Consider the following 22,198-nt stretch of genomic DNA (forward strand, 5'->3'; position numbering starts at 1 on the left):
AAAGTGGAAAAGGTTGTTTTTTTTTGTGTGTATTTCATGTACAGACGACAACGTTGTCAAAGCGATCCCCGCTCACAGACTAAAAATGCAGTTATGCATATCAGGCCAGCTGGTGATGTCATTTTTTGTAAATAAATACTATGCGCCTATAGACTGAACACGTAATACGCATGCGCATGACATCAATGTTTTCACAAATTTGCGTTTTTGTAGTTTACACAGAGACAATAACGGTATTGTTTCAAAAACTTGCACTTTGAATCCCATTTTCAAACGTTTGCGTCCATACAAGTCATGCCTTAAAGGGTTAGCTCACAATAATTTACTCACCCTCAAGCCATTTACAGGTGTATATGAATTTCTTCTTTCAGCCAAACACAATCAGAGTTATATAAAAAAATATATCCTGGCTCTTCCAAGCTTTATAATATAATGAATAGAAGCCCAAAAAAGTGCATCCGTCCATCATAAAAGTAATCCATTCCACAGGGTTAATAAAGGCCTTCTGAAGTTAAATACAAGTTTTTGTAAGAAAAATATCCATATTTATAACTTTATAAACTATAATCACTGGCTTCCAGTAATGGCCGTAAGTGAGTCTAGCTCCGGCTAAAGAGTGACCTCTGACCCGACATATGATGTAGGAATAGCGTAAGATTAGGTGAGAGTAGATGCCTCTCGCGGTTCAAACAAATAGGGCTGATATTTATATAGTAACTGGTATTTCGTTTTTTTTTTCTATCCTCTGCGCTTCCGCGTTCATGAATACGTCATACAGCGGGTCAGAGGTCACTCTTCTGCCGGAACTAGACTCACTTACGGCCATTACTGGAAGACAGTGACAGAAGACAGTTACTTTTATGATGGATGGATGCGCTTTTTTGGAGCTTCAAAAACTAAGGAGCTATTCATTCCCATTATAAAGCTTCAAAGAGCCAGGATATTATTTAATATAACTCAATTTAATAATTGTGTTTGGCTGAAAGAATAAAGTCATAAAGGGCTTGAGGGTTAGTAAATTATGGGAAAATGTACATTTTTGGGTTCACATTTACCATTGTTTGGCAACTCTTCATGCAAAATCCAGACATTTCAGATCGGGAATATCGTGTAAGGGTGAAAAATTTCGCAAAGGGTTCACATGAATTCATTGCGTTAACCAAAAGAAAGGTGTTTGGTTTGAAAGTAATTTCTGTGTAAGCTGTGCTTCATACCCTACACTCTTGACAATAGAAAATGTACCTTTTTGCACACATTTCACTAATGTGACTGCACCGTTACGTAGATTACTTGCATTAAATACTGATCAAATGCAAAAATCATCAAGTTTATTTGAACTTGCTCTTTGTTCACTAAATAAAATCTGCAAAGCTGAGTTTTAAATGTATTTTTTGCCACCCCAGCTAACAGGGAACAGTCTCAGAAATCTTGCTAACATTCGGGCAAGGTTGTGATCAAACATCCTTCCAGTAACATTAATAGAACAAAGTTCAAAATTGTCTGGTCTTTAATAATGTTAAAGGGTTTTAGTTCACCCAAAAATGAAAATAGCCTGCTCACCCTGATGTTGTTCCGAACCGGTAAGACTTTTGCTCATCTTTGGAACACAAACGAAGATATTTTTTGATGAAATCTGAATGAAGATCGTTTTTCTGAAACATTTTAGTTGAAAGTTAGTCTAATGTTTTTTAAACATTACAATTTGCTACATTTTTCAGATGTTTCAGACAACATTTAAAAGTAACGTTCCCATAATACCATGAATAACATTCACAAAACCAGTTTTTTTTTAAGAAGCTGGACGTTTTGACTGTTCCGAGAACACTCACAAATAACGCCAGCAAAACGTTCTTAGAACATATTTTTGTTACTGAGTGTTCAAATCCAGTATTGTTTCATTACGGCAATCTTTAAATGAATCAAGGGTTCTGTTTATTGTCTAAGGTTTAAAATAACAAAAATGCCCCTACTTCGCAACACAGGTCATCACATCCAAAAACATACAATGATTACAATAAGGTGAAATATTTAAAGCAACACTTATTTTATGGCATCATAAGTCTATAAATATACAGGGCAGAGGGCTAAGAAAATATTTTTTAGTGACCACCCCAGTAGTTAAGACAATATTCGAGCTCTGTCATTCACGCTTCCTCTCTCACCCGTCACACAAAACTGTCATGTCACTAGTCCTCTAATGACCTGCTCCACTCAGTGTTCCTAACACAATCTTGCAACATCCTAACAAAGAGAAAGAGGCAGCAACGAGTTGAAAAAGAGGTAACCCACACCACTATGCTTGGCCTCGGGGAGAGATATACCTCTTTATCCAACCTCCTTTATCCGCTACTGAAGCACCTGAAATTCATTTAGCTCTCTAACAGCCTGCACTGCTGCAGGGGAGCCATTTTAATAAGTAGTAATAATGCCAACAGACAAAATGAGTTGCTTTCCAGTAGAAAAATCATGCTTATCAATACAGTACAATAAATATAATTAGACAGACAGTCTGGGGCTAACTATATATTTTTTTGCAAGTAATTGAATGTTTAATAGCAAACTAGTATTTTTCATATGACATAAACTGCACTGCATATGAATATAAAAGGATGTAACATTATAACCACATGGGGAATAAATTGAGGTCTCTGGGAAATTTGTCAAATATCGCTGGAGTGTGAATGAAAGGGTTAAAAAGTATCAAATGGAAACAGATATGTCAATGGAAATGGCAGATGTTTGTCATTGTCAGGTTCAGTTGATACAGTTCCCATCAAAACATGATGTCTGTTAGGTGACCTTTAGGTTGCTACCAAGTGTGAGGTCATGCTGCTGTTGCCATGACTACTATCAGCAGATTGTCTGCGGGCACGCATTACCTCAGCTGCCTGGCATCGGCGGGGTTACAGAACAGACCGTGACCTCGCCATGGAGACTAAACTAATCTTAAACAATAACAAGCAGCGCACACACATGCAGGGGAGATTTGGTAAGAAAATGTGTTTCCTTATATTACACATCAAATAGGCTGTACGAGTTGGACCAGCAAATATTGTGATCTAAAACGCAAAGAATTGATTAGTGAAAACATAAAACTATGAGAAGAATCAACCTCTCATCTCTTTTTCCTATGGTAGACATACTAACGCTACCACCAAGGTCCAGAAGTTTACAGTTCAACAGCCTCTACGTGGACTTTAAAGGGGTGACAATGAGGTAGAGGAATGGTGAGGCAGCCATATTCTAATGAGCAAGCTACAAAGTGTGTGTCAGTCACCTGTGCAGAGGCGAAGTGGGCTAATTTTGGGCCTGTGCTAATTGCCACAGTAACGAGCTGCACGTGTGGATGGTTGTGAGGAGGATGGCAGCATGGCATGAGGGAGGATACAGTCCTCCTAACACCAAAGAGGTGTGAAAGAACGAACTTGTCCAACAGCATGCAGCCTGCTGGAGTCCAGCCCTGAGTGGGGAACAGCCGGCTGCTTCAGTGCTATGCATAGAACTGAGTATTGTGTGTGTGTGTGTGTGTGTGTGTGTGGGATGGGGGAAGGAGGAGGGTCTGGTTTTTAATCAAATCACCATACAATGAGGTGTAATGGGAAAAAAATTAAAATTTAAGCTTTTATTTGTATTATTTGATTTGATAGATTTTTGTTTACAAGAATGAAATGAAATGACATTCCAATATGAATAACCTATTTATTAAATGAATTGTACAGAAACTCATATTCAGTTTATAATTAAACTACTAGCCAGGACATTTAACATTTATAGATGAAAGTATAATGATAACATAATAATAATTTAAAAAAAAAATTAAATCTTAAATTATTTTTTATTAATTGTAAATTCAGTAACACATTACAATAAAATCCCATTAGTTTATGTTAGGTAATGCATTGGGTAATAACATTTGATACATTTGTTTTCATTCAATTGCTAGCCAGGACATTTATAAATGTAATAGCATAATATATATATATATATATATATATATATATATATATATATATATATATATATATATATATATATATATATATATATATATATATATATATATATATATATATATATATATATATATATTAATATATATATATTAATCTTTAAATTAGAAAGTATTATTAATTGTAAATCTGGTAACACTTTACAATGATGTCATATTATTCAATGTTAGTTAACAGTTAACTAACATGAACTAACAAAGGACAATAACATTTGTTACAGTATTTGTTATGATTCAATTGCTAGCCAGGACATTTAACATTTATAAATAAAGGTATAATGACATTATAATAATTGTTAAAAATCTTAAAATGAGAAAATATGATAATTAACTGAAAATTACACTTTACAATAAGGTCCTATTATTTAATGTTAGTTAATGCATTAACTGACATGAGCAATACATTTGTTACATTAAATAATCATTTAAACAGATTCAACTTTTAGTAAATGTAACTGTAAAAAATGTTTTTTAAATAACTAAGGCATTAACTTAATAAAGGCATTCAAATTATTTTTCATCGTAAGTTCACGACACGTTACCTAATACTAATGTCGACAAACTGAACCCTATTGTAAAGTGTTACTGTAAATTAAAAAAATTAAATAATTTGTAGCATTACATCAAACTTAAATGAATTGTTCTGATTTGGGGGTTTCCGTACACTCAGATTCATTCAAACATTTATAAAAAGCATTTATGAAAAAAAAAATTAGAAACATAAAAAATATGTTTATTAATTTTAAATCATATTTTACATTTATATTATTACATTATGTCCAAAAAAACGTTTTTTTTTTTGTGCGTTTTTTTTCCAAGCCATTTAAATATTCATCAGTCAGAATCCATTTGATATATTAATGTAAAAAAATCCTTCGTGGTCATTCAAGTATACACCCTGAAAGCTTGGGGGCACCTTGTCCCTTTTCTCGTCGCTGTGTTGGTCGAGCTCCTCTCTCTGTGAGTGAGAGAGTGAGTGTGTGTGTGTGTGTGTGTGTGTGTGCGTGTGCGCGCGAGTGTGTGTGTGAGTGAGTGTGTGTGTGTGTGCTCTGCTGTTGCTGCCCTTTGATCCCTGCATTAGTGTTAGTTAGGGGCTCGGAGACACACACTTACAGAGAGCAGCCATAGTCAAGACACGGCAACAACAACAGCACCTCCTCCTCTACTCTTCCCTGTTCCCAACAATACACTTAACCGAGGACAGCCAGGTGCACGACAAGTCCCTGCCATCAGGCTCCCTCGCTAAATTTCAATGGGGAAAGACCTTTTTTCTTCTTATCCCTAAACAAGAAGGAGAATGTGATAAAAGGGGGAAAATGCCAAGGAGGAAACAGGAGCAACCCAAGCGCCTGCCTTCACGTAAGTCGTTTTCTTGTTCGGCGCGATTTTAGCGCGTCTCCGTGTGTTTTGCGCAGTAGTTTAGGGTTAAAGAGGTGAAACAGACAAAGGCACGGCGGAGGTTATTTCTCCTTTTTTAGGTCTGTGCTAGGCAGCCATGTTGGCGATGAGGGGGCTAGCGGAGCGAGCGCACTAGCGGTGCCTTTAATTGCAGATAATCGATAAAGGTCCCGTTCCGCCTAAAGGTTGCGGCCAGTAAAGCTCGCGTTATCGCTGCTTATTTGGCGCTTATGGTCGCGCGTCTTTTCTTATATGTGTCCGCGCGAGCGAGGCAGAGACTCGCGGAAGGGAAAGGGGAGGATCTGAGGATCTGGCCGCAATAAAATGAAGGGTCAGTCGGATCAGACTGAGAGCCAGACTCAGCCTTCCATCCGTGCCCCTGCCTTCACTTAGCTCCAGCGCTATCTAGCAGCAGCCCGCAACTTAAAAATGCGCCCTAAAACACGTTCGTCCAACTTTCCGCCTTCCCCGGTCGTATGTGAGTGTGTGTGTGCGTGCGCGACTTTTTCTTTCGTTTGTCGAGCGGGATTTTTTTAAGCTGAGGTATTTTCTTCCACCCCTCCCAGTTCAGTGGGGTTCATGTCTGCAGGCTGCCTGTGTCAAAGCCATGGTCGGTCTGACTCGGTCACCTGAAGTTCAGGGTTTTTTCCTTCCTCATGCAGCCATTCATTGCAGACAATCTGCGATCAATAACGCACAAAGGCAAAACGCGTTTTTCTCTCGCTTCGAAGCTCGCGTGACGGAGACCTTACGGCTTACTTTGCTTTGCACGGGTTGCGCTTGGAATTAATCGCGATATTTGTTCATTTGACCCTGTGTAGCTGGATGTTAACATTGTGCTTTTATCAGCTCGCTAATAACGGCTGTAGTTGCGTGTGCCGGCCGCTAGAGGGGACATGATGTGTAGAGTGTGGAAAACATCGATCAGAGGAATTGGCGAAATGTGGCACGGTGGCGCTTTAAGTGCACGACAGCAAGCGCTCATAATGCATCTTTATGCGTGTTTCACCAGCGAAACGGCGCCTTTTGGGACTTTTTTGAATTTCAGAGAGAATTTATTTTGCTCTCTGGAATGTTCTGCTTGAATTCTAGCTGCATTGCATTGCAAATGTTGTCTTCTTAATGCCATGACATGTTTGTTTACCATTTATCTTAGGCATTTCAATAATGTCTGCTCTGTTCTAAGAGTAACTGTATTTTCTTCATCAGTAATTCAATTCAAAGTTGTTACTTTGGACCTACTTTGATTTTACTTAAAAACAACTTAAACTTCTGCTTTTTTTTTTGTTTGTTTTTTTGTAAGGCTACTTAACAGTGTAATCAAATGTACTTGACAATTATGTTGGATTATTAATGAAATTATTTGGGGTTTTCACAAAATTCAACAGTGAGGAAAAGTTATTAATTGAAACTCAGGAAATGCTATATAAACCTATAATAACAATATATTATATCTAATTGCTGCTTTTCTTTTCATAACATTTATAATGTCTCAATCATCCGTGTTTATGATCTACGTTATATCTACTGCCATTAATGTCATATCAAAGTCACCCACTCAGCAAAAGCTTATGTGAAGTTTGGCGGCACCCCACGCAGCCCTCTCATTCAGCCATGGAGGAGTGATGTCACAATTCATTACTTTCTGTTTGCGTTCACTGTGATTTAACACCTGTGAGCAGATAGGCTTATGACCAGAACAATTCTTGATCTAAATTTATCTCATTTGCTCATGATTATTAGGCTATATACTTCACTTAAAAAGTTAAAAGTATGAGTCCAGGACAGTGGAGTTGTTGTGCTGAAACTGCTTGTTTGCTCTTTCAATGTTCCTGACATCTGGTGTTTTTCTTTTCTGCGAATGTAAAAGGCTATGACATATCCTTTTGCAAGTGTATCTTTCACTTCCCTTTCTTAAGGATACATCTCTGAGTTCAGGAGTGCCTGCGTCACAATGTGCATGGGTCAAGACTTGCAATAGGGCATTAAGGCCTTGATACAGTCAGATGATCTTCTTGACAGTTAAATGTGACCTTTGGCTTGAGTGCTACAATGAAAACCACTGGGATTACAAAACCACGGCCTTTATAACACTGATGCAGACTCCTTTTCCCAGAATTCATACATTTTGTTCAAACTGCAGGTCACAGTTCACCAAACTTCCCGTAAATGAATCGCGTGGAGGGAGCCTAGGTTAAAACGCTCCTGCCTCGTTAAGCAGTTTTCGTTGGATTTCCACTCCGAGGTGTTGAGGTCGCCTGAGGTTACCTCTTTTTCTTCTTTTCTGCTGTTCTTTGTCTTACTCGCAGGCTTCCATTTTGTGCAAGTATATAGCCCGTATCATTCTTTCACCCTGACCTTTGCCATCAGCTAAAATGTCTCCCTATGGGAGCCGGCCATTTCCATTATACACACATGATCTTTAAGGTTATCTGCATTTGCAAATGGAGGAATTGGAGCATTGCACTGATTTCAGCTCTCCATTACAGACCGATGGCAGAGTGTGTGCAACTGGGTGGCTCTCTACCTTACCGTAATGGTGGGTCACTGGCTCCTTTCCACTCATCTATGATTATAATGACCTTGGCTGGGCCTGGGCTTGAAAACATTGGATTAAGGGGAAAGGAAAATGAGGGGAGGTTTCCATTTCGCTCTTGGCATCTGATTTGTAGGGAAAAACTGCCAAGAATACCCCCTCCTTCTCCTCCTCCTCTTCTTTCTTCACTGTGCCCCACCAACTTGATCAGGCTCTCTCACCGGTGTCTGCCCATTTGAGCTCAAGCGAATAATGATACACAGGCTTTCCTCTCAGAAATGAATTAAAGGGCAGGGGAAGGGTGGTGGATGCTCTCCTGAACAAGTGCTTATACAGAAAGGGGCTTCAGTCAGGCATGCTGAACCAGAACATTTAGATTAATTTGGCTAGCTGGATCGCCTGGCTTTCATCACAGGTGTAGTCTAGCTGTGAGTGCTCAGTCAAAGGCACTGGTGACATAATTAAGACAATTTTTGTACTCGGTTCGATGATTGTAACGGACTAGGCCCATCAAGTGGAAGATTCAAGTGTAATGTATTATTAAAGAATTTGCATCTTTAAAATGACCAGCCACAAAGTAGCCTGGGATCGCCTGTGATAAAATTGTATATTTTTGAGAGCCAACAGACAAATGGTCTTGAAGCCAAGCTCAAAGCTCAATGGGAAGGATCACTTTATTGGGCCAGAGCTATATCTTACTTTTTATCTTATTTTTTATTTTTTATCATTCATATGCTTTGATGAGGTTTTGACATTACAAGAATGACTTGGATAGTCTTGGTAGCATCAGTAAGAATAGGTTTAAAATTAGAAGCCACTCAGTAATGTTTTTCATCATTGGTGTTTAGGAATTCTTGGTGTTTCTTTTATAATTATATTAACTGTATAATTTACAGCTTTTATTGCAGAATGCAGTTTCTCATTTTATTCAAAGAATTTCATATGTATGTGTGAAAAATGTATAATATTTTAAAATGATTTTAAAATTAAAATGAAAATATATTTTTAAATCTAATATTGAATTGGAATGTTTTCTTTAAATAGCATGCCGTTCAAACGTTTTGTTTTTTTTTACTTATTTTTTTTTACTTTTTTTTTTTACTTTTATTCAGCAAGGATGCATTTAATTGATCAAAATTTGTTATAAAAATTCAATTTCAAATCAGTGCCTTTTTTATTAAACTTTATATTCATTAAAGAATCCTGAAAAAAATGTATCACGGTTTCCACAAAAATATTAAGCAGCACAACCACTGATAAGAAAAAGAAATGTTTCGTGAGCTGCAAATCAGCATATTATAATGATTTCTAAAGGATCATATGACACTGAAGACTGGAGTAATGCCTGCAGAAAATTCAGCCTTGCCATCACAGGAATAAATTAAATATTTAAATATATTAAAATTGAAAACATTAATATAAATTGTAATAATATTTCACAGTTGTACTGTTTTTACTATATTTTTGATCAAATAAATGCAGCCTTGGTGAGCACAAGATACTTTTTTCAAAAAAAATTTTTTTAAATCTTATACCAACCCCAAAATTTCAGAATGGTTAGTGTAAGTTTAAACTTTACATTCATAATGTAAATTTAAAATGTATAAGTTTGTACATATAATTTATTTTGTGTTTGAAAACATTGGTAGTGTAAGCAGAAAAAACCTGAACCTGGCCATCTTTTTTTCTAAGCTCAGAGTAAACTCAACATGCTCACTTGGTAATATTTTTCCCGTAACTATGGGACACACCTTTTGTCCGTATGCTACATGAAGCACTATAGACTGTGAATGATAAAAAGTCTGAAGTTCCGAACACAATGTTTTACCCACCCAAGTCTCAATCAAAGCCCGTGTGGAATAAAAGTGCCTGAGCTGGGTAACGATTTTCCGCATGTTGACAAGTCACAACATGGAGATCTACAGCTAGGAGAGCAGCCCTTTGGCTAGTGGCGGCCCAGCACTGAGTAATAACCAGCTCATAGCAGGCATTCTGTTGGCAGTGGTTCATAAGGAACAGCTCGCTGGTTCATCTGGGGAAAGGGTGGGGGGAGCTGATGGAGAGCTCCAGGCACTTTCCTGTGTTGTTGTACCACACAAGTGCATCCATCCCCTCCAGGACAGACCTTTAACAGGCTGCTAACACTGGGTCACACCACACAAGGGATCGAACAGACAGGTCCGATGCAGGCCCGGGCTGCAGAGCTATGCCAAACTGTGATTTGATTTATGAGTCAGTACTCTGGGTCTGTCTTAAGATGAGATGAGGCTTACTGGGCAGAATCAAAGAGCAGTCTGTTCACTTGACAGGGAATGAGAAGAGGCAAGCCGCTGTCATTTTTTAAAACTGGGTTTGAATTGTCATAACTTAGACGAGGCCTTGGAAGCGAGGAGGTCAATAACACCTGGAGAAAGTTATACGTTAGCATTCCCATTCATCTGATTGGCTGCTGCTCGGCTGGCGTGTGTAACCCCCCCCGCCATCTTTGCTCATTGTGGTTCGTTTTCAGTGCCAGTTCCCTGAGCAGTAAACACCACATGCCTTATCACTCTTGAGCCATAGAAAACTGACGACTAGGACTGTATGATTCAGTCAAAAATTCATATTCAGATTGTTTTGTCTACTACTGCAAAAAAAGTCTGAAACATGATAAATGTTACCTCTCATTTGCTGCTGATGCTGCTTGGATATCAAGGCAAAAAGAACATGAAGACCTTACATTCACTGTTGTTATTATAATAGTATAATAATATACAGATATTTTTATACTATTATATTGGTCACATTTGATGTTAGGTGGCCTTAACTACTATGTAATAACATAAAATACCTGCAAGACTATGTATTTAAAATGTACTGTAACTCCATGCTATTCTGGAAACTTCTGAAAAATTCATTTGAGATATGGTTGGGTTTTTGGAGTAAGGTTAGGATTAGGGGTTAAGGTTTGGTTTTGGGTTACAGTTAGGGGTAAAGTTAACAGTGTAACAACAAAAGTTAATTTAATGGAAGTACTTTCTAAATGTAATTATCATGCACCAACATGTACATATTCAATAAGTATTGTATCAAATGTTTAAATGCATAGTTAAGGCCACTTAATATAAAGTGTGGCCATATTATATTATACTATTAATAAATTAGGAGAAAGATATTACTAAGGCTCAAGCATCCCGTGACCCAATAGAGCAGCGCATCGGCGCTACATCCTCTAATATTTTTTATCTAGACCCAAACGTGATCCATTCTAGCCCTTTCCGCTCTGTGTTCATGGCTTCTCTCTCCCACTGAAGACGTAAAGCGCCACATTAAGAGCTGCAGATGAAAAAAAAAAAGACAAAATTTATATTATTTTGCTAAAACGCTGGAGAAAACAAGAATGCAGCAAATACAATTATTTTTATCTTCGTACAGATGACTAAACCTGGGCTGCATTTCCCATAAGCATCGTGAGCCCAAGTTGACCGTGAAGAACATTTCCACCAATGTTGTCTACGATCAACTTAGCTCACGATGATTTTGGGAAATGCAGCCCAGGTTTGTGACAAGTTAACATGTGGCGCCTTTAGATGTTTTTTTTTTTCATACATTTAGCATTATTAATCAGAATATTAATAGCATTTCATTATAAACAATGTTATAATTTGAAAAATTATTTAGAGATGCCAAGGGAAGACAAAATTCATTAATTTTATCCTCATGATAAGAGTTTTGATTGTTAGATCAACAACAGACGCACGTTGTTTGTTTTTAGTAGTTTATTACTTTGAGAAAAATATAAAAATGGTCCATACTTTTCTTAAGAGGTAAACCCTGTACCCCCAGTATGTTTTTTTTCAGTCCCATGGCCATTCATGTAGGTTTCTAAATGTAAAATAAATAAATAAATAAAAAATAATAATAGCCTGATAAAACATCTGATATTACCTTTTTATATATTTATATGTAGTTGGAAAAAATCTTTACTTTTTTTATTGGTGAAAATGATTTGACATCCCTTTGGCTCTCAGGGCCGTAAATTCTCATCTTTGATGACTATTTTGAATGTTTAGGATTTTGAATGTTACCCCGATATAAATGTATAACTGTTCCAAAAAAGTATTGTCCGGACCTCCACTGGGAAGGAAATATAGAGACCGGACCTCTTGGAACTTTATCGAATACCCTTGCTATAGAGGTTAAGCGGTTTGGAGCATGGATTGATGGATGGATGTTACTATAATAATAATAATAGTAATAGTCATAATAATTAGTGGTTCAACGGATCACAAAACTCATGGTTTGGATCATATTAAGTTTTTTGAGTCACAGATTGGATCGTTTTTCTGATCGGCAAGGAAAAAGAAACAAATATTTGGGGGTGGGGTTAAATTTAATGTAACTTTACTTTCCATTTATTACCTAAAGCACATTTTAAGTACTTTGGTACCAGAGCAAAAACTACTAGCCTAACTAATATATTTTAAAACATTATTAAAGGCAAGTGAAAACAGTAAAAAGTAAAAAAATAAGAACAAATACAAGCATAGATAAATACAATACAAAGTTACTAGTACATGAACACAAATGTAATAATTAGGCCTAAATGTAAAATAACTCTATGGTGTTCACTATATAAATAAAATTTAGATTAGTCTTTGTTAAAGCTGTGTTTTGTTGTTTGATTAACTTTATTGACAGAAAGCAGCAGGCTGACAGCTGCTGTCACTTTAAGACCGAATGCACAGATCCAATATAATGATACACATCTGGTTTCTTTCTCAATTTATTCTTACGTTCACTTAAGACATAGCCGACTGTGTTTAGGAGACTACTTGCAGAGGTATTTTAAATTAATTTTGAGTGTATGTGTTCGTTCAAGTGCAAGGAGACACGAAAGAGAAATCAATTCGGTGTTTGCATGTTATCTGAAACGCACGCCTCTGTGTTTGTGGGCATGCACACAGAAAACAGGGCACGAGTACCGAACAGAGTTCTCTTTCGCCTCTTCTTGTGCCGGAATGGTCTAAAATTGCTTTAATGTGTAAACTATAAATCACATGCAAATCATAAATGTTCACTTAATGATGGTTAAACTTTGCAATTAATCCATGAATCAAATGCGTACCGAACCGCGTGGCCTAGTCCGTATTGATCACAGATCAACTATGATCCGTTTAACCCCTAATAATAATATCATTATATTGCATATTTTAAAGGTACACTATTTTGTATACTTTTGGCCCTCTAGCGGTTAAAAAACAAAACTGCATGCATTTTGCGGAAGAACATTGTTTTGGTTGTGCTTCTGCTCTGAGTGACTGCAGATGAATATGATTCTTTCTCATACTATACTATAGATATTATCCTACTGCTCATAAACATTCACTACGAGGCTTAAGAGATATAACATGTTTACATGGAAAGGATATCAAGTTGACTAGCTGAAGACATTACTGTAGCTATACCCATATAAGCACACCTTGAAAATAAATTCAAGAAAAGCGCCACAACAACCAGAAATTAAATAACCCTTAACAAAATATACTGCTTTTTCAATGAACTCCGTTAGAGAGCAACATATGGCAACTACTTATCTGTTCAATAAAATACCTGAATCACTTGTCGAGTTATAAAATTGCCATCTCCGTCTCCATCTCATCTCAAAAAAAGTTACATAGTGTAGCCTACCTTTTTTTTTTTTTACACTATAATAGTAATATTACACTAGTGCAATATTCCTGTCTTAATTTATTCACTGTCACTTGGCATTGCTTACATTTTTAATTCTTTTGTGTGAAGTGTACTGCAAACTGTGCTGATCTTAAAGTCCCCCTGTGGTGAAATTCAAGCTTTTAGCCTAATATTGTTGTTAATATGTTGTTAATATTGTTGTTAAATTTAAGCTTTTAATATGTCTTTGTGGTGTTTTTAATATGCTTTAAGACATACCATGTGAAAATGCATAAGTCAACACCATTGCTGAGTATTTTTTCCTTAAAACTGCATTGAACCAAAAACAGTCTCAAAGACGAGGGTTGAAATCGCTGGTGTTTCTGATGTCACAAACTACCTTGTGACGTTAAAGTGTGATCGTCAATGAGTGGATCTCTGAGCTGGTGTGAGTGAGTGGAGGCGGGGCTAATTTGCATATTCATAGAACTAAATGAGGCAAGGGTGTAGAGTTTCAAGCTATTTTAAGGAATGAAGAATTTAGTTTTTTAAAGGAAAAAACGTTTAGTTAAATATGTAATTTTGGTGATCAAAGATTTTTTAGGGATAAAATGATTGACTACAGGGGGACTTTAAGCCCCATGTGCTACATGTTTAGTAGAAATTTATTCATTTTGACACTGCACATACGGACTATAAACAGCCTTTTTTGTTTGTTTTTAGTCATTGATTATGTTTAACTTTGCAGCCAAGATTTTTAACATAGTTTCTTGAGAAGAAGTAGAAGAATGGAGCGGACCAATTTTTTTTTTTCTACCTTGAAATTGACTAAATATCACCACCTTTATTATATAGTGTGTTCAGCTTTAATAGATTGTCCCCAATCCCAATCAGTTCTTTTACCATTAGGGCTACTTGATTTTAGTTTTTTCTTGCTGTGATTGGGCAGGCGGATTCCACTGAAAGTATTGCCAAAGTGGCAAAAATGCCAAGTTTGACTCAACTAGACAATTTACTTACAATTATGTGGCGATCATAATCATAGTAATTACACAACAAAAATAATGATGGTAATTACTATCATTGTGATCATTAGCATCGAGAGACATTGGGATACCAATGTATTTTTGAAACGGAACTTGTTATATTTATATGCTTTTGGGGATTTTGTTGAGCCCAGTACGCAAACTTTAAATGCGAAAAGTATGTTGATATTCCAAATTCTGTCAAATTCCATTTTCCTCCATTCCCAGGAAAGTGTGCTTGATGCTTTGAACTTTTGGTATTCTCCGGGCACAAGGCTAACTTCACCTCTATCATGTCTCTAAGATAGACTACACTGTCCAGCACAGAGAATTTAAGCATGTTAATGAGTTTAACTATCGGACTTGCAGCTGTGCTCCAAGGGTTTTTCTGGAGACTGGACTGTTTTATAGCTGAGAAGATTAAAAGTGCCAGGAAGGAAACAGACACAGAGTAGTGGCACCCTGAGGTATTGACAGCCTCCAAGGGAAACGGTATATCATCGGCAAGTGTAGAGGTGTTTGGCTGCTTTACAAAGGCGAGATATTATATTCATGATGTGAAGTCATCTCTGTGAAAGCTATTGTCACTATGTCTTATGCTGATTTACAAGGCTTAAAACGTAGGTGAGTGTCTGAGATCTGCTCAGCCCCTCATGTAAAAAATGTCCTTCGCATTTGTAGATGACTTCACAGTATGTTTGATTACTCCCGACCTTGATGCAAAGTTCCGGTATTCATGTTTAGTTGTTATGACGAGGTCAGTAGCTGTTTAGTATTAGTCTGGGGAGCCGTCCGTTAGCTGGATGTTGGTAAGGTGCTGATGTATTACCTGTTCTTTCACTGTTAAAGCTTGTTACATGCTATAAGCAAAGGCTTTGGCTAAAAATCTGGGTTGGCAACTGAAAAGTTGCAAGTTTGTACACTGAAAAAAAAAAGGCAAAAATCTGACCTTTAGTGGTATAGCATCTTGTCCCTGGGAAATACCTTCAAAGGTAAATTAGCATCAGCTACATGACTAGTCAGTCAGAGTGGCTTTGTCATTCATTTCATATACAGCTTGTACAAAGTGAAACAAAAGCTTTTATTATTGTTTTTATTTTTCATTTTCATTTTAGTTTTAGTTTCAAGGATTTTGTCATGTAACCCTTAAAGAGCACTGCCTATTAACAGTGCTTGAATGCATGTCAGAGTTAGTTGCTGTGTGCAAGTAATGATAGTTTTTAGTAGGGATGCACAATTTATCATATATATATATAATATATTTTATGTATCAATATTGGCCCATATTATATATTTAATGATGATTATACATTTTTCATACTGTACATCAGGGTTTCCTAACCTGGGGTTTGTGAGGGAACTGCAGGGGGTTGATTAGTTGATAAATAGCAAATAATTTAAGAAAATTTTAATAAAGAAATCATAAAAAAAAAAGCTTACTAAAAATATGAAATATTCTATTTGTTAACCTGCTTGCCATGTGGACATTAACAGACATCAAAATACAGACAAAGAAGAAGCAGAAACAAGCGATATCATATGTAATCAAATGCATATAGAAAATAACGTAATCATCAACATTAAACAGCATATAAATCAACACCGTCTAATGTTACTGAATGAAATGTCGACCCAGGACGAGCTATAAGACCGTGCAAGCATTAGGGGTGTTGATGGACTCGATTTACTCCAAATGTTTTGATCATCGTTCTGCATCCCATCCAGACGTAGTCTTTGACAAAAACGTGATTTTCTCAGCTTTTTGCTCAAAACGTTTTGTTTTTTATTAAACGTATCCACATTCAAGTGTTGATAAAAAAAGGAATGCATAAAGCTATTTCTATTTTATTTTTAAAGCAGAGGGTCTGTTCTTTCTTTTATTTCATATTCATATATCAATATAACAAAATATTCTGGAGGCCATGAAACTTCATAACATTTTTTTTTTTTAAATAAAAAAAACTTGGCAGGGAAAGAGTTAAATTATTAAAATATTAACTCAAAGTCTCAGGGAATACTTCAGATAAATATTTTAGGTCAAAGGGGTTCAACTGACAAGAAAGTTTGGGAATCCCTGCAGTGCTCTATAATGACGTTATGCCAAAATTTATTTAAAATGGTTAATTTTAACGCTTTGTGTTTTATCTTTATTTTATTTTATTTAGGCAAAATATTTATCAGGTTTATGTTCAGTTTGTGTTTAAAGACTGTGTTGTTGATATTTATTTTTCATGCACTCAACCACCCATTTGTAAAAAATATTGGCCATTTATTGGCAATAACATTAAAATAGTTATCCCTGCACATTTCTTTAGCGTGTTTGTTTTATTTTAGTATTATATACTATTATAGTATGTATTCATATTTTGAATTACATTTTTTATTTTAGCTTTAGTTGAATTTTTAGTATTGTTTTTTAGCTTTCATTTTATTTTTATTTTTTGTTTTAGTAATTTTAGTACGTCAACTTAAACATTTTAGTTCAGTTATTTGTAAGTTGTGTTTCAGTTAGTAATTTTTTCATCTGATATTTATAATCTTTATATATATATAATCTTTATAATATTTATATCAGCCCTTTATCAGTTATTGTTTGCCTATCAGTATCAGTAGTACAATTTGAATATCGGTGCAGTCCTCATTTTATGAATCTATTGATTGGCTGTGCTGTAGTGTGAATGAGTTGTTTTACTGGATGGTGTTGATTCAGACTATAAATCTGCTGTTTGCTCAGCTGCAGATATTTATGCATTTCTTCATTATGGTTTTATAGATTAGCCCAAATACTCTCTATAAAGAAGTTCTCGTTTGACACGCACGGTGGGCTGTGTTTTCACTATTCCTCTCTCACTTACACTCGTGCAGGCACAGTTTACCCTTGTCGTCATTTAGTCGTCTTCTATGCAGAGACCTTTAAATGAAGCACTAAGGTTAGGCACAAAATGTTGGCTCGATGTGCTCTCCAAAGGCACAGTTATGGTTGTCATAGTGATCATATTTTTTGCAATCATTTGTCACCTAGATACTGTAGGGTTGAAGTAGAAGCACCTGGTTACACTGACGTGAAGTGAATGAAAGGGGAGAGGTGAACAACTATTCCCGTTCCCGTTTAGTCTTTTGACACAGCATGTTTTCAGTCATACGTGGGTGTCGTCGACGTTATCTCGCTCATACGTCTCTACCTTCGGAAAAGCGAGATGGCTATCGCTGTGACAAAGAGCACTAAGACCGAACAATGCAACGCTAACCATCGGCCGCCCCGGCCACCGTTTAACATGGAGATTGGAAAAGGAATCAGCTCCCTCTCCTCCAGGACCTGCATGTAAATGAGGTTAGCCTCTCCTGCTGTGCCACCGCTCTATCCCCCACTCTCCTCTCCAGCTATAATGGCTGCAAAACTGCCACCCCCATTCTTCAGGAAGAAACCGGGACCAATCCTGATTAGTGCCCTTGTCTTGAGTGACAGGCTTGGATCTAGGCAGGCAGTGCCGTGGGCGCCACTGCCAAGCTGCTGTCAACCCGGTATCACTGTAAAAAAGCCATTTCTTTTCTTCAACCCCCCCAGCCGCACACATACCTCCTCCACTCTCTCTCACACCCCCTCATATTCTTTCTCTCTCTCTCTCTCTCTCTCTCTCTCTCTCTCTCTCTCTCTCTCTCTCCGTCTTTCTGGGTGGCTGGCTAGTCAAGCTTGGCTGCATCCCTTGCCTGAGCTACTGGGACAAAGTGTGATTTACAGTAGTTGGAGAGTTTCCCTGTCAGCTCTAACCTGTGTGCATGCTGTCTATCTGAGTAGGCGGCAGTAATGCTGTAGCAACTGCATATTGTGTTGTAAGCGTCATAGCACCTAGTTGAATCCACCCCTGCTTCCTGTCCCCGTGGAACATACACAGAACCTTACTTATTATCTTATGTTTTTGTGACTGTGCGGGCACAGCGAGCCACCCATTTTCCTTTCATTCCAGCGATTTGTTTTCCTGCTGTAAATATAAGATCTTCAAGCCCGTTTAGCTCTGGGCTCCATGCCCCACTTTTATGCCCTTAAAGAAACATCACCGAAGTGTACGGTCGGTGGATCACATTAATTAGCATCTCACGGTTGACTGTGAATGCCTAGATCTTCCAACTTTTTGATGGTACTTCTGAGATTACTAGTTCAGGCTCTGGTTTTTTTTTTTTTTTTTTTTTTTTTGTGCGTGTGTGTTCGGTTGTTCGGTCTCTATAAATGGATGTTGGGGGAAATAAACAAGAGTGCAAAAGGGCGCTTCATCTACAAAGAGGAATTTCAGAGGTCTGGAAGCCAACACTGTCTCAGTCTCTTCCAAGAACACATCTCCTTCCTGTTTCACCTTTGGCACCCTGCCCATCATGCCCACAGACCGCTGAGGCCATGCGAAAAACACAGATGGTAATATGTAGTATACTTTGCTAATACATGCTGATGAACGCCTGTGCTAATGTGGAATACTGTAGGCAACTGATTTGTTTAATACAAGTGTTGGATACATGGGATTGAAATCACTATAAGTCACATGATAAAGCATAATATGTTTTTGAATGTAGTGTAACTGTCATGCCAAAGTGGACTATTAAAATACATTGTAGTGTACTTTCATCTGTTTTATTTTTATTTCGACTGTTGCAAGTAAGGCTTTCACTCTAAATTTGAGTAATCTGCTTTTCGCTATTACAATATATCATTTCCAAGGAGTCAGCAAATATGACAGAGATATAAGGCAGTCCATGGACAAATAATGTCAGCCGTGTGGAGAACTTCACTTTGTATTTGATATGCAGTAATGTAAAAGGCACAGTTGAGCAAAATTTTGCAGGCAAAAAAGGTCCATTGTTCACTGTCAATAGTTAAGTGATGCACAAACACTGCTAACACCGAAGTCTGTTTCAAACCAACCAGCATTCTATTGTTCACATGTAAATACTTGTGTAAAGAACCTGTGAAATCCACGGCGTAAATGTTTCGCCCTTACGCGAAACATCCAACCACACCTTAATTTAATTAATCTAACAAGTGTGTCAACAAGCATGTCGTATCGTGAGGTAGTATATGATGCTCAGCCCTAGATAATAAAAACTTTGTTTTTCTACAGAGTATTTTCATACAAACTCTGACACATACATATACATGTTTAGTTGTTTTCACTTGTTTTATGGGATGGGATTGATGTCTTAAAATTTCATGTATTATGTGATCAGTTAGATACTAGGGTTGGGTACAATGTGACACATTGGTCACGATTCAATAGATTGTGATGCTCCATGATATCATAACTGTATTGCAATTGAGAGAGAGACTCAGCATTTCAGTGACAGAGAGAATGAATCTGTGGTGTCAGTTTTAATCTTTCGTGCGGTTCCCTTCACTTTTCTCCATTACCATAGAAGTGGCTCAGACCGCACCGAGAAACGTTGCCAGTTTATGCTTATTTAGACTTCCTGCTTTTTACTTAATTGAACTGTAGGAACTGAAATGAATGAACAAGGATCGATACGAGAACCTTGAGCATCATGCTATATCATGAGAAAATGAATTGTGACATATCGATAAACGATTGTATTTGCAGAATCTTAATTTTGCCTTGACTGATTGCCCATTTTCTTGAAGGCGTAGACTGGTCATCATGAGAGCCCCCTAATTAACAGAATTACTTCCCACCTCTGGTTTCTGTGTTAGTCACTCGTGACGACGTGTGGCTGGTGCCGGTAGCAGTGTGTCCTTCCCACCATATTGTCGGCCGGCGGCTAATAAGGTAGCACTGACCGGCGGACGGGCTCATTAGCATCGCCTGCGGCCGTGGCAACCCCCGCCAGGGCCCAGTCGGACACTTAATTACCGCCACCACTTTTTATCTCCCCTCCAAAACCCAGCCCCCCACCCCTTGAACGCCACTGGCACTTGCTTCTGCAATCCACAGAGAATGCTGGGAAACTATAGATGCCAAAGTGGTGGTTAGTTAGCTCGTAACATTCAATAGCAGCGCTCACTGTGGAGGCACTGCAATATCTCTGATAGAGTTAAAGCCATTCGACCCGAGCCTCTCATCCGAGACTGCGCGAGTGTGTCTTTTCATTGGCATCAGTGGAATATTGATGACTCCACCCTGGCTTAATCGACTAATGGCCTCTCCCTCTCTCCTTCACTCTGCTGAAGCAAGCCACCCTCCCACCCAGCACAGCCTTTCTGTGCCCTTTCTGTGACCTCTGGGTCAGGCAGGCTGATTTTTATGCCCGACTGAGTCGCAGAATAGCCTCAGTGTATTCGTAGGCAACCTTACGCAAGTCATGTGGCTGCTGGCCCTAATAGAGAACACTCCCAGCGTCCTCCACTGCCTTTTGGCTTTTTGCATCTCACGGCTGATATGTTGGAATTAACTGTATAGCTGCCAAAGGCTGTGGTTCAAGTGTATCTCGAAAAATATAGGCTACAATTACACAACATCTCTGTATTGTGGTAAAGAACACAACAGAATGAACAAGGTCCTTTAGATGTTTTCCAAGTCTAGTTGTATTACAGAGAATGAAGTGTAATATTCTGACCAACAGAAGAAATATGGTAAAAAAAAAAAAAAAAACACATTCCTTAAAGAGATAAGGATAATTTACATTCATGCCATTCTAAAAAGGGTTGTATTTTATTTATTTTTGGAATTTTAAAGTTCGGTCTTTCTTTTCAGTACATCCAACTGACAAATTTGTAAATGTTTTTGAAAGAATTTTCTTATGCTCACCAAGGCTGCATTTATTTAATCCAAAAAATTATAATAATAGTAAAAAAAAAAAAAATAGAGTAACACAGTACAGTTTATACAAAAATATTATTACCATAGAATTTAAATCACTTTTTTTATTTGAATATATTTTAAAATGTAATTTATTCCTGTGACGGCAAAGCTGAATATTATGCCGATTGCTCAAAAAACATTTCTTATTGTTATCAATGTTGAATAGAGTTGAGCTTTTTATTTTCGTGGAAAACATTTTAAAAAATGTATCCTTTGTTGAAAGTTCAAAATAACCGCATTTATTTGAGATAAAAAAAAAATGCAACAATGTAAAAGTCTTCATTGTCACTTTAATCAATTTAATGCATGAATTTAATGCATTATTTCTGAATAGAAGTATTAAGTCCCTTACATTTACAGAAAATAATAATAATAATTAGGGATGCATGATATATCGGCTACCATATCGGTATCGGCCGATATATGTTCTTTTCAATGTTATCGTTATCGGCCCAATAAGAGAATTTGGCTAATATATTAAAGCCAGTAAATAATGGATTTTTTCCTTCAACTGAAAATATGGTTAAGTGCAATGGGCAGCGCAAGTCTGTCATATAGGCTACATAAAATTATAATGAGAACATCATTATAATTGTGTGTTTGGGACATGGATTTAATGGTGAGACTTTTGTTTTTGTAATCAGGCTCTCAAAAATTATATACAAATTTGGATTTAGATTTATCTGCCAATATATCGGTTATCGGCTTTCAAATGTAAAGAATTATCGGTTATCGGCATCGGCCAAAGTTTTCAAATCGGTGCATCCCCAATAATAAT

General features: G+C 37.2%; 2 protein-coding genes across 6 annotated transcripts in view; one reads left to right on the forward strand and one right to left on the reverse strand.

Annotated features, from left to right (window-relative positions):
• Window positions 1-22,198, reverse strand: part of pou4f2 (POU class 4 homeobox 2) — a 192,613-nt gene that overhangs the window by 137,605 nt on the left and 32,810 nt on the right. The gene's annotated exons all lie outside the window — the stretch shown is intronic.
• znf827 (zinc finger protein 827) overlaps window positions 4,938-22,198 on the forward strand; it is a 78,915-nt gene continuing 61,654 nt past the window's right edge. For 4 of the 5 annotated variants that reach the window (XM_082163208.1, XM_082163209.1, XM_082163212.1 and 1 more), the window contains exon 1: window positions 4,939-5,368. In XM_082163208.1, the coding sequence (XP_082019334.1) occupies window positions 5,326-5,368 (43 nt within the window). In that variant the 5' untranslated portion in view covers window positions 4,939-5,325. Of the gene's footprint in view, window positions 5,369-22,198 lie in introns of all 5 variants that reach the window. The other variant, XM_082163210.1, reaches the window with a different exon arrangement.

This window comes from Leuciscus leuciscus (assembly GCF_965113295.1).
Source record: "Leuciscus leuciscus genome assembly, chromosome: 3".
Lineage (NCBI taxonomy): Eukaryota > Metazoa > Chordata > Actinopteri > Cypriniformes > Leuciscidae > Leuciscus > Leuciscus leuciscus.